The 14155-nt window shown below is 51.3% G+C and overlaps 4 protein-coding genes across 4 annotated transcripts; all 4 read left to right on the top strand.

Annotated features, from left to right (window-relative positions):
* Positions 1-502: 502 nt before the first annotated feature.
* Positions 503-1472, top strand: P168DRAFT_326111 (uncharacterized protein; the record flags this gene model as incomplete). The annotated part of the gene is made up of 2 exons (XM_024841085.1): positions 503-562; positions 638-1472. The coding sequence occupies 2 exons, from the start codon at positions 503-505 to the stop codon at positions 1259-1261; spliced, it is 684 nt and encodes a 227-aa protein (XP_024694396.1). The 3' UTR covers positions 1262-1472.
* A 184-nt stretch (positions 1473-1656) lies between these two features.
* P168DRAFT_266534 (3-oxoacid CoA-transferase) lies at positions 1657-3767 on the top strand (the record flags this gene model as incomplete). The annotated part of the gene is made up of 8 exons (XM_024834979.1): positions 1657-1945; positions 2028-2312; positions 2399-2585; positions 2639-3020; positions 3073-3104; positions 3151-3268; positions 3322-3543; positions 3604-3767. 8 exons carry the CDS (start codon positions 1657-1659, stop codon positions 3736-3738), a joined length of 1650 nt encoding a protein of 549 aa, XP_024694395.1. The 3' UTR covers positions 3739-3767.
* A 242-nt stretch (positions 3768-4009) lies between these two features.
* P168DRAFT_289220 (uncharacterized protein) lies at positions 4010-4684 on the top strand. Its single transcript, XM_024836950.1, has 2 exons — positions 4010-4210; positions 4331-4684. Exons 1-2 carry the CDS (start codon positions 4189-4191, stop codon positions 4477-4479), a joined length of 171 nt encoding a protein of 56 aa, XP_024694394.1. The 5' UTR covers positions 4010-4188; the 3' UTR covers positions 4480-4684.
* A 1607-nt stretch (positions 4685-6291) lies between these two features.
* P168DRAFT_309992 (P-loop containing nucleoside triphosphate hydrolase protein) lies at positions 6292-13693 on the top strand (the record flags this gene model as incomplete). The annotated part of the gene is made up of 6 exons (XM_024839359.1): positions 6292-7771; positions 7847-9280; positions 9336-9672; positions 9742-11405; positions 11458-12225; positions 12288-13693. The coding sequence occupies 6 exons, from the start codon at positions 6292-6294 to the stop codon at positions 13598-13600; spliced, it is 6996 nt and encodes a 2331-aa protein (XP_024694393.1). The 3' UTR covers positions 13601-13693.
* Between the last annotated feature and the right edge of the window lie 462 nt (positions 13694-14155).

Genomic DNA, 14155 nt, shown 5'->3' with positions numbered 1-14155 from the left:
TGGTCATCATACGCATATTGTTTGACAGTGGGCTTTGATAGCTCACTCCTCGCCAATAAAGGCATCTTACCGCTTCTATATATTTTCGCTACCTGATCTGCGATATCAGGAGTGCGAACATAGACTCAAGCTAACAAAGACCAAGGACAACCACCTTTAATTTATTGTACTGAGCAATACTGCCTCCTCTAGAGTTCCACATCTCTAATGCTACGACAGTTTACCCTGATGTGGTGCGATTTGTTGTGTAAAGCCGATAGATACTAATAAAAGTTACCATCCGCTGTGCTCCTACGAGGAGCAGATAGGTTGGGACAATGAACCCTATACTGCCTGAAGACTGGCCTCGACTAAGGAGAGTTGACTCTCCCCGCTCATGGCCAAACTGTTGAGAACTGTGTGGGAAATCCCCTGATGCCAATAGGTGCGGAAGTGTAGCCGATACACCAATAGCACGACCAAACCCTATCCATTCTCCCTACAACGTCATGTCTACTCAACCATGAAGAACTTTCAAGATGCTTCCGACCTCGTCCGCGATGACCTGAATAGCCCTGGCCAGGTTGCCCTATAGAACCACGGTTCATGCATAGATCCAGACGAAGACCCCGCCCGCGCCTGCATGACACACGCACAGAAGCCAGGAACACCTCCTCCCACCTACACCATCGCCGGTCATGTCAGAATCCCGAACTGCCCTCTGACCGACTCACGCGCCCACCCCAATCCGACCACCATGAGGCTCAGCATGAAGCTCAGCTTCCTCACCATAGTCGCGATAGTGGCACCCGTCATGGCCCTACCCGGCGACATCCATCATAGGTATCGCTTTTTCGAAATGCCCGCATCGATCGCCCTCCCCGCGTCCCTGTCTCCAGTCTCCACTGGGACGGGCCCCGTTCGACACGCAGACCAAACCAACTATTACCACCGGGTGCTGTTAAACGCAACCGTCCCTCAACCGCTACCCAATGGGACTGCCATCGGAACAGCAGCTCCTTCTCCGGGCAGGCCTCCTACCACCGCGTCCCGGACCTCAAGCTCGACTTCCTCGACCACTTGCCCTTCCAGGGTGGCTACTCTGAGGCCGATCGTCACGGGAGACATGGCGGCTGCTCGAAAGCGCTGGGCGCTCCGGAGAGGGAATCCTGAAGGCGCATGCCCGGGGACGAACCCCGACGATTATCGGGTTGAACTGCCGTTTGGTCCTGGTGAACCTGCGGGTGGCTTTCCCATCGGTGTCGGCGCACGTGCTGTCTAATAGGGCACGTGCTATCTAATAGGTGACGAGATGTGGTGCGCATCCATTGCTGGTCCGTTGGCTTGTATACAGGTTGTTAATTTGGTGAAAGGTGTTGAGAGGACGCGGTCGATGGGTCAGCTTGGTAGCGATTGGGACTTCCCAGTGTGGACTGGATCTTCTCCCGCGTGCCATGATTTGTACTGTGATAATCTGGAGGCAATCTTTGAATCTGACGATATTCTAAAGAAACAACCCCAGCAGTCTGTAGAAAAGACTTAAATAAGCCGACAGACGGCCCACAGTAAATCGGAGATAAGCCGAGTGCTGCCTCAGGACTCTTCATCTCACCGTGCCTGTATTTTCTTCAACTATCATATTACTCCCCATCTCAGTTCCTTCATACCCCATTCATCATGGCAACACTCCACGGCCCGGCTCAGGTCTTATTGCGAAGAACAGCGATCGTCGCACGGCCCCGGATCCTCGCCACAGCAGTCCCTAGAGCCAGACAGCGCCCGCTGTTCAGGGCCACAAGCACCAGCATCAAGGCAACATATTCCACAGCGCCATCAGTAAACTCCAAAGCCCCAAAAATAGACAGAAGCGCCTCCAAACTTTTCAAAACCGCAGACTCAGCCGTCGCAGACCTCCAAAGCGGCTCCTTGATTCTCAGCTCGGGGTTCGGACTATGCGGGGTCGCGGGTGAGTGGATCACCATTAACCCCCGAATCACTATTTGATACAAGAACTACCATCGTAACAAACAACTTATCCATCTATCCAGAAACCCTGATCGCAGCCATCGCGCGTCGAGGCCGCCAAGACCTGCACTCCTTGACGGCGGTGTCTAACAACGCGGGCGTACCTGACAAGGGCGGCCTCGCGACGCTCATCCAGACGGGCCAGGTCAGCCGGCTGATTCTGTCCTATCTGGGGAACAACAAAATCTTGGAGAAGAAGTATTTGGAAGGGGATATTGCTGTTGAGTTGTGTCCGCAGGGGACGCTGGCGGAGAGGATACGGTGTGGGGGGGCTGGGATTCCGGCGTTTTTTACGCCGACTGGTGTTCGTATGTATTTTCCCTTCTCATTTTTATTCTATTCTGTTTTATTTTGTTGGGGTGAGATGCGACTGCATTTGTTCTGATTGTGATAGATACATTCCTGCAAGATGGAAAGATCCCGGCTCGGCTGGACGAGTCTGGTAAGGTATTGGAGCATGGTAGAGTCCGCGAGACGAGGTCCTTCAACGGCAAGGCATACTTGATGGAGACGGCTCTCACAGGTGATGTTGCCATTCTCCGCGCTTGGAAGGCAGATGAAGCCGGAAACTGCGTATTCCGGTGAGTTGCGCTACAGTTAAAAAAAAACGGTTGGCATTGTTGACATTGACTAGCTACACTACAAAAGCCTTTGGACCCATCATGGCCAAGGCAGCCGCCCTGACGATCGTGGAAGCAGAGAATATCGTTCCAGTAGGATCTATCAATGCAAATGACGTCGATCTGCCTGGCATATTCGTGAACAGGATCGTTCCTGCGGCCGACGACAAGCACATTGAGATCACAAAGCTGCGGTCGGACGACCAAGCGAGCGAGGGTAAATATGCTCCGGAGGCTGCGCTGGTGCAGAGGAACCGGATTGCTCGGAGGGCGGCGAAGGAGCTCAAACAGGGGTATTATGTTAATTTGGGCGTTGGAATCCCTACCCTTGCGCCGTCTTTCTTGGCTGAAGACGTCAAGGTGTGGGTGCAGTCGGAGAATGGTATTCTGGGAATGGTGGGTTTCGAATTATTGAGCCTGATGATGCAGAGAGCTGAGAGAGATATAGGGCTCGTATCCTACTAAGGACGAAGTTGACCCGTATGTTCGCCTCTCCTTATTTTTGTCAGTTGCTAATCGCTTACAGGGATATCATCAACGCCGGCAAGGAGACCGTCACTCTAGTTCCAGGAGCCTCGATATTCGACAGCAGCGAGTCCTTCGGCATGATCCGAGGCGGCCATGTCGACGTCTCCATCTTAGGCGTATGTCCTACCATATATAGATACCACGGTTACAGTTAAACTAACTTCAACAGGCCCTCCAAGTCAGCGCCAAAGGCGACCTAGCCAACTACATGATCCCCGGCAAAGTCTTCAAAGGCATGGGCGGCGCCATGGATCTAATCTCCAACCCGGACAAAACCAAGATCGTAGTAGCCACCAGCCACACAGCCAAGGATGGGTCTCCCAAGATCGTGGGGGAGTGCAGCCTGCCCCTGACAGGGGCGAACTGCGTCAGTACCATTATTACGGACCTTGTGCGTATCATCCCACTAGCCTTATATGGATAGAGAAGCCACTGACACTGATCCAACCAGTGCGTGTTTGAAGTCGACAGGGCACGAGGCCAGCTGACGCTGACGGAACTTGCGCCAGGAGTGAAAGTGGAGGAGGTGCAGGCGAAGACGGGGGCTTCGTTTGTTGTTGCGGCGCAGCTGGGGCTGATGGAGTAGTTGCTGATGGTAAGCAGAGCCTCGCGTGGCTTATACATGGTATATAAATCTCTTCCTCCCTCCAAGATGACGTTAGACATATACAAACATCTAAAATTAACACGAATAAAAGTAGACAGATCTCAAAGTACGAGGGTAAATACTAGTAAAATGAGTCACGGTGACCAGTCCATTAGTGGCACGCCGACCCAAACTCTATCATATTCACGAGGGGTTCATCATCCGATATATTTCCAGTTTCCACCCAACGAGTCCTCCAGCCCCGCCTGATCTTCCATTTCCATACTTCCCGCTAACTAGTTCAGTGTCTTTCTGCCCTAACTCGGTGGCTGTCCGATCAGGTTCTTATAAGAACTCTCACTCACCATTACTACAACAATTCAAACCCACCTTACCACTACGCCACTCTACACTACACTACATCCACTATCCCATACCACATACATAAAAATGCCCAGCACCGACTGTCTCCGTACGCTCCTCCCTTCTCTGATCCATCCAATATCCCGCACCCACCACGGCAGCAAAAGAAAAAAGAGAGAGACAGAGGCACCAAGACCAACGACACGTCCGATGTCTGACGTTACTACAGAACCCCCCCTCACGCCCGAAGAGCGATCCATCGTCAAAGGCTACGGCGGCTGGACAGCCTTCATGCAGAGCTATCTCCTGAAGCCGTGGGAGAACAACGACGTCGAGGAAGCCAAGGCTATCTTGAAGGGGTTGGCGGTGGGGGAATAATTTCCTTGAATTTGAGGAGAGCAGGATTTGGAAGGAGGGCGCTTGAAGAGTGGGATTTTTATTGATCGATTTATTTATTTTTCAGCCTGTTTTTGTTAGTTCAAGGTTCGTTTGTTTGTTTGGGAAAGGTTTGCTTGTTGGATCTGGTAGCAAATGATATGTCTGCTGTGTCTCGAACTACTGGGGCTGAGGTGGGGATCGGAAATGAGGCAGGCAGGGATCGTCTGGCTGAGATCATATTGATACCATGTTGTTTTTGAATGCTATTTAGTGATTTTATTCATGTCTTATTTATTCGATATTATGGTTCGGAAATTACTGTCTATTTCTTGGCTACATTATCCTACAGTATCTACCCCGTAGAAGGTTGATTGTCCATGCAGATCGGTGGATATCAAAACGACGCTATCAAAATTGCCCAGAGAGTGGGTCAGGATGGAGATTATCCCGTCATACTACGGAGTATCCGTACTCTGTAGGACTGTAGGTCATATGCTGATTGTATTTCTTGTAAACAGTTGTCCTAAATAGGTACTATATTATATAGATATGTGTGGGTATATATGCAGAACCAAGGGGTTGGTTAATAGTGTGATTTTGTAGTTATCTGCCTGTTACTATTACCCTGTGGTGCATGTGACTCTATGATATATTCTAACAGCCCCCAGGCAGGAAAATAATTGTTTTTCTTCGTGGTGTTTGCTTTAATGAAGTTAGTCTTAGTGATGATCGACTCTTTATGTGATAGTGGGATATCTTTCTACATATATTATCCACGCGACTTCGAACCTCTGGATTGCTTCTGTCAAAAGCCTAGTACGGCATTTAAGATGTCCCTGTCCTGTCTGGCATCTTGTGTGGAAACGTATGGTGAAAATCAGCCAGAAATGGTCTATACTGATGATGTCCAGTCTTATGAAAAGGTTGCAGATGGTTGAGATACAAAATGGTCAAATATGAGGGAAAAGGTCTCTGCAGGTCAGCTGACACGCCCACTGATTGCAGGTAGTCACTTCCACATCTTTTCTCCTATCTTCGCATCCTGAACCATCCTTGATCTTTCGCCGTCCTTTCTCTTTCCCCGCAACCACAGGACACGGGTATCATATTGCTTTTCGACTCGTCCGGAACTATGTGAGTACCCAGGTGTGCTTAGATCTTTGGGAGCGTTCGTTCTAAGTGGGCCAAGTAGCGTCGTGATCTAACACCAGGCGGATATCCATAGCCACAGCATATGCGTCGCCTGAGATAGGATGTCATATCCCTGTATCAGCGACTGGGCACATTCAATGGGCATTATCCGGATTATAACAGATCCATCCTAGGATATCATTGGCGGGGAAGTACGGTGGTGCTGCGGCGACCACCGGGTTAGTATGACCAACGCATACTTTGCCTATGCATGTCTCTAGACATGTTTGTCTTCCACCTCATGCCCAACAGCGCCCACTTCGCTCGGTTGCACTAGATAGGCGGGGGATCGGGTCATCATGCGCTGGTGTGGCTGGCAAAGCGCGCTGATATGCTCACTTTCATGGACTTATTGGATGATGTGAATCAGGGCAAAGTGAGGGGCGTTTAGCGCATGCGGGAGGCATGCCGCTATATCAGATGGCAAAGCAACACATCCATGGTATATTACTGCATGGCGGGGATATATTATGGCTGTTGCCACGATGCGAGGAAGTCATCATCCTATTTCTAGGCTGGCTGCTAATCGAGGTTCTCTGACGGGGTAGGAATTACAACTCTGATTTTGCTCGTTGACTGATTCCATTGTGGGCGATTCTATCGTTGTGAACTACCGATCCAATGCCTCCATTGGACGCTCGGTCGGAGCGGTTGGTCAGGTTCTACAGAACTGTTCTTGATGGCAAGGGGGAAATCCGCAGCGTTAATGACTTCAAACGTTTTCTGGAAGGTCTGTTTCATCACAAGGACCCGAGCGAAACGATCGAGCGACTCGTCGCTAGCCCCAAGGCTCTTGATGCCCTTCGATATGGACTTCGACTCGACATAACCCCACCGTTTATCAACCAATACACGGCGAAGTTCGTCCGCTACCTAGATGATCCTAAAGTGAAACTGCTCTGCAATGGGCAATATCTGGAGCAAATCCTTCTTATCATCGCCGAGCCACGCACTGTGTGGCTAGCTTTTCGCGACGCGCTGTCCCGTCGTAAATTAGACCTGGATGGTATTCTTGCCCTGGCCTGGCTGACGACAGAGCTGCTCTCACTACCAATGTCGTCCGGTGTCGACGTCATGGCTGATGCCCAGTGCATCGTGGACGACAAGGAAATCCACATGTCCTCCTCCAGCGAGTTGCGAAATCTAGGACACAAGATCCGGTACCTTCTCCAGATGAAATCTTCCGCAACGACGACCGTACAGCTAGGGGGTAGTAGTGCGGCCGGCGGACGCCACGACAATGACTTTCCAGACTTTCGCCAAACTGCCATCCTTCCGACCGCAGACGAATTTGCCTGTGCCGAAAGACCCTTCTATTGTCGTGCCGACGAGATCCTTGAATTAGTGGGCGATCAGCGCGTTGCCGGACACATGGACAATCAGTTTCGCCTTCTGAGAGAGGACATGGTATCCGAGCTACGTGAAAGCGTGCAAGTCGCACAGGGTAAGAAGAAGGGTCGTCGACCGACCCGGCGGCTGGGGAATCTTGCCCTGGATTCAGTCGCCTGCCGAGATACGGGTAAAAGACATCTGAAACCATGTGCCGTCGGCGTTACCTGGAGGACTGGACAAGAGACGATTCGAGGGATGACTGGTAAAGACCGAAAAAAACACCTCGAGAAAAACCCTCAAATTCTGAGACACAATGCCTTTGGCTGTTTGCTTCGGGCGGACGAAATTGTGGCCTTTGCGACTATCGAACGAGACATCGAGTCGCTCGCTCTCGAGACTCCCGTTCTCAAGCTACGGGTCTCAGGACAAGATGCACTCAAGAAGTGTCTCTTATACTTGAAGATGTACAACGACGTCGAGTTTTTCCTGGTGGATGCATCGGTCTTTGCATACGAGCCGATCCTGAAACGGTTGCAGGATATGGCCATCCTTCCGCTCAAGGAAGAGCTGTTTCTGTACGAAGACGGCAATTCTGTTGGCATGTCGGGCTTGGTGCCCGGCAGCCTTGTCTCTAAATTAGAGGGAAAGGTGAACAGCGACATTTCAGGCCCCTTGGGCATCGATAAACCCGTCCAGATTGATTGGTCGCAACTCCAGTCTCTGATTACAGGTCTCACACAGAGCGTTAGCTTGATACAAGGGCCCCCAGGTATGGCCAATCTGCATAATAAATCTATCCTATCGGCCGTGGTTCTGATGTAGCAACCGGGCGACTGATTTATAGGTACCGGGAAATCTTTCATCGGCGCACTGCTAGCGAAAGCTTTGCACGATCAGACGACGGAGAAAATCCTCGTGATGTGCTACACCAACCACGCTCTGGACCAGTTCCTGGAGGATCTGCTTGACATTGGAATAAAGCACAGTTCGATCGTCCGAATAGGTCCAAAGTCAACCCTACGCACTCAGCCTCTTCTTTTGAACGAACAAAGTGCGAAATTCAAGCGGTCCCCCCAAACATGGAATAAGATCAATGCCGTTGAGAGCGATGCCAGCGAACAGGAATCTGACTTGATCACGAGTTGCGCAAGATACAAAGAAAAAGGGGCTAATGTCGCCTCAATCCTAGAATACCTCGAATTCGAAGACGAGGAGTGTTTCGAGGCCCTAAGTGTTCCTGAGGATGCGAACGGCATGACCATTGCTGGTAAAAACGGGCGGGCCATCAAAAAAGACCACCTTTACAATCAATGGCTAAAGGGCCAAGGGCCCGGGTTTTTCAAGGATTTGATCCCTTCGAGCTGTCGAGCTGTGTGGCAGCTGGACCTGCCCGCACGTCAGGAGAAGAATAGCATGTGGATCCGAGCTTTGTTGGAGGAACAGGCTTCGACGTTGGAATCTCACGCATCCCAATTCAATCGCTCACAAAGAATGCTAGATACCCTTTGGAGAGATAAGACTCGACACATCCTGGAAAATAAACGGATCATTGGCTGCACCACGACAAAAGCAGCCATGTTCTTCGATGAGATTCGCCAAGCAGCACCTGGGATCATTCTGCTTGAGGAAGCGGGAGAAATTCTCGAGTCCCACGTTCTTGCAGCGATGACCGAGAGCACCAAGCAGCTGGTCATGATCGGAGATCATCTTCAATTGCGACCAAAGGTGAACAATTACGCTCTTACCCGAGAGAAGGGGGAGGGATATGAGCTCAACGTCTCGCTATTCGAAAGATTGATCCACGCTGGGTACCCCCACACAAGACTTCGAAAGCAGCACCGAATGTGCCCGGAGATCTCGACATTGGTTCGTGGGTTGATGTATTCCGACCTGGAAGATGGTGAAAAGACACGGGATCGCCCACCACCGCGAGGCCTGCAGGACCGCGTTATCTTCATCCAGCATGAGCAGCCAGAAGTGAACTTGAACAATGTTTCCGAAAAAGGGGACGAGGGCTCTACACAGAGTAAAAGCAATCTTTATGAGGCGTCGCTCGTCTTGAAGATCGTAAAGTACTTGGGACAGCAGGGTTATGGTACTGACAGGGTGGTCGTGCTGACTCCGTATCTGGGACAGCTCCATCTTCTCAAGGGAGAATTGAGCAAACAAAATGACCCAGTGTTGAACGATCTGGACTCACACGATTTGGTCCGAGCGGGGCTGATGTCACAGGCCAGTGCTAAACAAGGGAAGCGTCCAATCAAGCTCTCCACGATTGGTAGGTTGAATCAGTTGCAGTTTCTGACTACCAGACGCTGACATTGAATGGAAAGACAACTACCAAGGCGAAGAGAGCGATATCGTCATCGCGTCACTTACCAGGAGTAACGAACATGGCAACATCGGGTTCATGGCAGCACCTGAGCGAGTCAACGTCCTCCTCTCCCGCGCCCGCGATGTTTTGATCATGATTGGAAACTCCGATACTTTCTTATCGAGTAGACAAGGGAAAAAATGCTGGAAACCGCTAGTGGATCAGCTGAGGACCAATGGCCATATCTACGATGGACTGCCTGTCAGGTGCGAGCAGCACCCCGGGACTACCACCGTCTTGAAAAATGCCAAAGACTTCGACAAGGAATGTCCAGATGGTGGCTGTTCTGAACCCTGGTACCACAACCCCCCTATCACCCCCCGCGGCCAATTTCGCTTTATACAGCAATACTGACATCTTCAAAGTGGCGTAAAACTGAACTGCGGTGTACACGACTGCCCCTCCAAATGCCACCAGCTCTCAGATCACTCAAAAATGGACTGTCCCGCGATGGTGGAATGGAAGTGCTCTCGTGGACACCGCCGTACAGCCCCCTGTTCCAAGGCCAGCAGCGCATGCGGAAGTTGTGTCAACGAAGACCAGGAGCAGCAACGCAGACGCCAAAGAGATCTCCAGCTGGATGCAGAGCGTCAAAGAAAACAAAACGAATATGCGGAACAACTTGCTGAGGCGCAGTCTGAGATTGCCCACCTAAAGCGCACTCAGCGAGACGCCTGGGACGATGTGGAGCGACAGAATATTCTTCGCCAGCATCAACAGGAGATCGAGAATCTGAAGTCTCCCAAAACTCGCAATGTCCCGCAACAGCTCATCTCCCCAATTCGTACGACCAACGAAGTGAACGTCACGAATGCCGGGGCACAAATCACCCCACCAGCGACCCCTGAATCGACACATGGTCAGCCGAGCACCGTTGTGAAAGAGGATCCCAGCGAGCCCCAAGAGACCGAGACATCGTCACCATCAGAAGATGACTGGGAATATCAAAAGCAGTTCATGAATGCCAGGAGCGAAGAAATCGATCAGCTGATGGGAATGATTGGACTCGAGTCTGTCAAAGAGAACTTTTTGGCCATCAAAGCCAAAGTCGATATTGCCGTTTCCCAAAATGTCAAGCTTGATCGTGAGCGGTTCGGGACGGTGTTGCTTGGCAATCCCGGCACAGGTAAGACGACGGTAGCACGACTGTACGCAAAATTTCTTGCGTCCATGGGTGTAATACCTGGGACAGAATTCGTCGAGACAACAGGTTCCAGGCTGGCCAATGACGGTGTCTCGGGATGCAAGAAGATCCTCGACAAGATTCTGGAAGATGGCGGAGGGGCTATGTTCATCGATGAGGCGTATCAACTGACCCAGAGCAGCTTTGGAGGCACGCAAGTCCTCGACTTCCTTCTAGCCGAAGTAGAGAATCTCACCGGCAAGATGGTGTTCATTCTGGCCGGGTACCAGAGGCCTATGGAGAAGTTCTTCGCCCACAACATTGGCTTGCCGAGCCGTTTTCCACATGAGCTAAAATTCCACGACTATGATGATGGCGAGTTGCTGAAGATTCTAGGGCGAGGGATCGAGTCGAGATGGAGACAGCAGATGAAGGTGGAGGATGGGCTTGGGGGGATATTCTGCCGTGTTGTGTCTCGCCGTGTTGGACGAGGTCGTGGCAGCGAGGGATTCGGAAATGCACGAGCCATCGAGAACGTCATTTCTAAAATTGCCGACCGCCAGTCTGACCGACTGAAGAGAGCGAGGCGAAGATCCAAGTCTCTAGTCGACAATTTCCTTCTCACGAGGGAGGATCTGATTGGACCAGAGCCAACCCAAGCTTTGGAGCGTTCGAAGGCGTGGAAGAAATTGAAAGTGATGATCGGTTTGGATGCCGTCAAAGAGTCGATCCAAGCACTTCTAGGTACCATCAGCTGGAACTACAAGCGGGAGCTCAGTGAACAACATCCCATCGAATATGGCTTAAACAAGGTCTTTCTGGGTTCTCCCGGCACCGGAAAAACGACCGTGGCGAAGCTGTACGGTCAGATCCTGGTGGATCTGGGGTTGTTATCCAACGGAGAAGGTGAGCATATCAACAAAAGCTTGTCATAGGGTTATCTGACAAAACTCGGTAGTGGTAATCAAGAATCCTTCCGATCTGATCGGGAGTGCAATGGGTGAGTCGGAGAAGAACACCAAGGGAATTCTCTCTTCGACAGCTGGCAAGGTTTTGGTGATTGACGAAGCCTACGGTCTCTTTGCGGGAGGGACCTCCACCGAAGGAACCTCCCAAAGCGACCCATACCGAGCCGCCGTTGTCGACACCATCGTGGCCGAAGTCCAGAGTACCCCCGGTGAAGATCGATGTGTGCTGCTCCTCGGCTACAAGGACCAGATGCAGCAAATGTTCCAGAATGTCAATCCGGGTCTCAGTCGCCGGTTCCCCATCGACCAGGCCTTTGTTTTCGAAGACTTCACCAAGGAACAGATGGATTCCATCTTGACACTGAAGCTCAAAGGGCTTGATCTTGGGATCACCGAGCGTGGCCGGACAGTGGCCCTGGAAATGATCGAGCGAGCCCGCAACCGCCTGAACTTTGGGAATGCAGGAGAGATTGATATCCTTCTGAACTCTGCTAAGATGCGTCTGCAGAAGCGGATCTCTTCCCTGCCGGGTGCCGATTATGCATTAGCAGCCGTGTTTGACGCCCCGGACTTTGACGAGGACCATGATCGCGCTGATAGAGAGGCCAATGTTGCAGAGCTGTTCGAAGGCGTGGTGGGGGCCGAGGATATAATTTCCAAACTGGAAGACTACCAGCAACTTGTGAGGCGCCTCAGAGCCCTAAATATGGAAATTGGTGAGGAGGTACCTTACAACTTCCTCTTCCGCGGGCCACCAGGTAAGTCGCTGTTACCAGTATCTTTCAAGCTGGTCGTATCCGCAAATTCTGATGTGTTATAGGCACGGGAAAAACAAGCACCGCAAAAAAGATGGGCCAAGTTTACTACAGCATGGGTCTACTGGCCTCAACGGAGGTAGTGGAAGCCTCCGCTACTGACCTAGTGGGTCAATATGTAGGACAGACAGGCCCGAAGACCCAAAAACTGCTCGAGAATGCCCTCGGCAAAGTCCTTTTCATCGACGAGGCATATCGTCTTGCGGAGGGAAATTACGCCAAAGAAGCAATGGATGAGCTGGTCGACTGTATCACCAAGCCTATGTTTTTCCACAAGCTCATCATCATTCTCGCGGGCTATGACGACGAAGTCAACGAGCTGATGTCCATCAACCCGGGCCTAACCAGTCGATTCCCGGAGTCTATACAATTCCACCCTCTGTCTCCCGGGCACTGTGTTCAGCTCCTGACCACGCTCTTATCCAAACGGCAGAAGAGCGTCAGCGCCAAGGGAAACGGAGACGTGGGGTTCGACCTAGGTCCACTGGAAAGACCGCAGGAGACTTTTGTCATGACGGTGACCCAACACTTCGAGACGCTTTCCCATACAACCGGGTGGGCAAATGCTCGTGATGTTGAAACTTTAGCAAAGTCTATTTTCCGCAAGGCCTTACAAACTAGTGGAGTCACCGCCGTGGTGGTGACAGAATCGCATGTACTGGAGGCTCTTGGCGACATGGTCAATGATCGAGCGTCCCGCGAGAAACCATTACCCAAGCGATTGTCTCTCTGCCAGGACGGCACAGAGAAGCCTCAACCCGCCCCGCTGTCTCAAACCTCGTATCGCCCGAAGATAAGCACCTCGACCGTTCACTCCTCGTCGCCAGAAATTATCGAAGTTTTTGAAGAGCACGACGAAGAAGCGCAGCACCAACCGGTTGAAGCCGAAGCCGGACCGCGAGATGCTGGCGTCAGCGACGAGGTATGGTATCAACTACAGAAAGACAAAGCCGGGGCCCTCGCCCTTGCACAGGAAGACACGAAGCAGCAGGAAGCCGAGACAAGGGAGCGGGGGATTCTCCAGAAAATGAAAGAGCAGGTCATCGCACCCCCGACGGCTCCCGATGACGAGGCGAAAAGACGCCACGAACAAGCTCGACTGCAGCGTTTGGCTCAACTTCGCGAGCAGGAGGCGGTTCTTGAGAAGCTCAAGAAGGAGAAAGCCGCGAGAGAGGAAAGGCAGCGGCAGGAGGAGAAAGCACAGAAAAAATTGAGAGAAATGGGGGTGTGCCCTGTAGGTTTTCGATGGATCAAACAAGACGGTGGATATCGGTGTGCAGGTGGGAGCCATATAGTGTCTGATGCACAGCTGGCATAGCGTTGATTTTCTATCTACCCTGTGTGGTCGAGTACTGAGCCTCACTTTTCATGTGGGATTAAGTGTTGGAAAATCAGTCAGGTTAAGCCCTGTACCAATCGTTGGTCAACGTTTTGGCGTAGCGGTCATGATGATATTAGCATGATAGATCACAGATTCTTGATACTCCGGGAGATCAAGGGCTCCTCCATAATGTGAGTATAAGTTTCTAATTTGGTGTACATGTCTTCTGGTATTCTTCTCGTTCATATTCATCTTTCTACTCTTTACGGCTGATCTGTGACCAGCAGAAGCCCTACAAATCATCCTGGTAACAAAGATGAAGAAAAGAAAACAAAGAAAAAAATAGCTGCCCACAATCAGTAGCCAATGTGGTCATCATTACTACGCAGCGCAAACCCAGTCGTCCCATACCTTAGTCCCTGAGACCATAGATTCGCAAACATCACTACACACTTAACACTATATCATCAAGTATCAAAGTCGAAGAAATCCAGACTCCGGTCCAGGCCGTCTTCCCCATCCTCTTCCCGGACCCTCCCTTGCTCCTCCTGT

This window comes from Aspergillus campestris (genome assembly GCF_002847485.1).
Source record: "Aspergillus campestris IBT 28561 chromosome Unknown P168scaffold_4, whole genome shotgun sequence".
NCBI classification, from domain to species: Eukaryota; Fungi; Ascomycota; class Eurotiomycetes; order Eurotiales; family Aspergillaceae; genus Aspergillus; species Aspergillus campestris.
The sequence above is the reverse complement of the archived record's forward strand: the minus strand, read 5'-3'. Positions and strand labels throughout refer to the sequence as shown.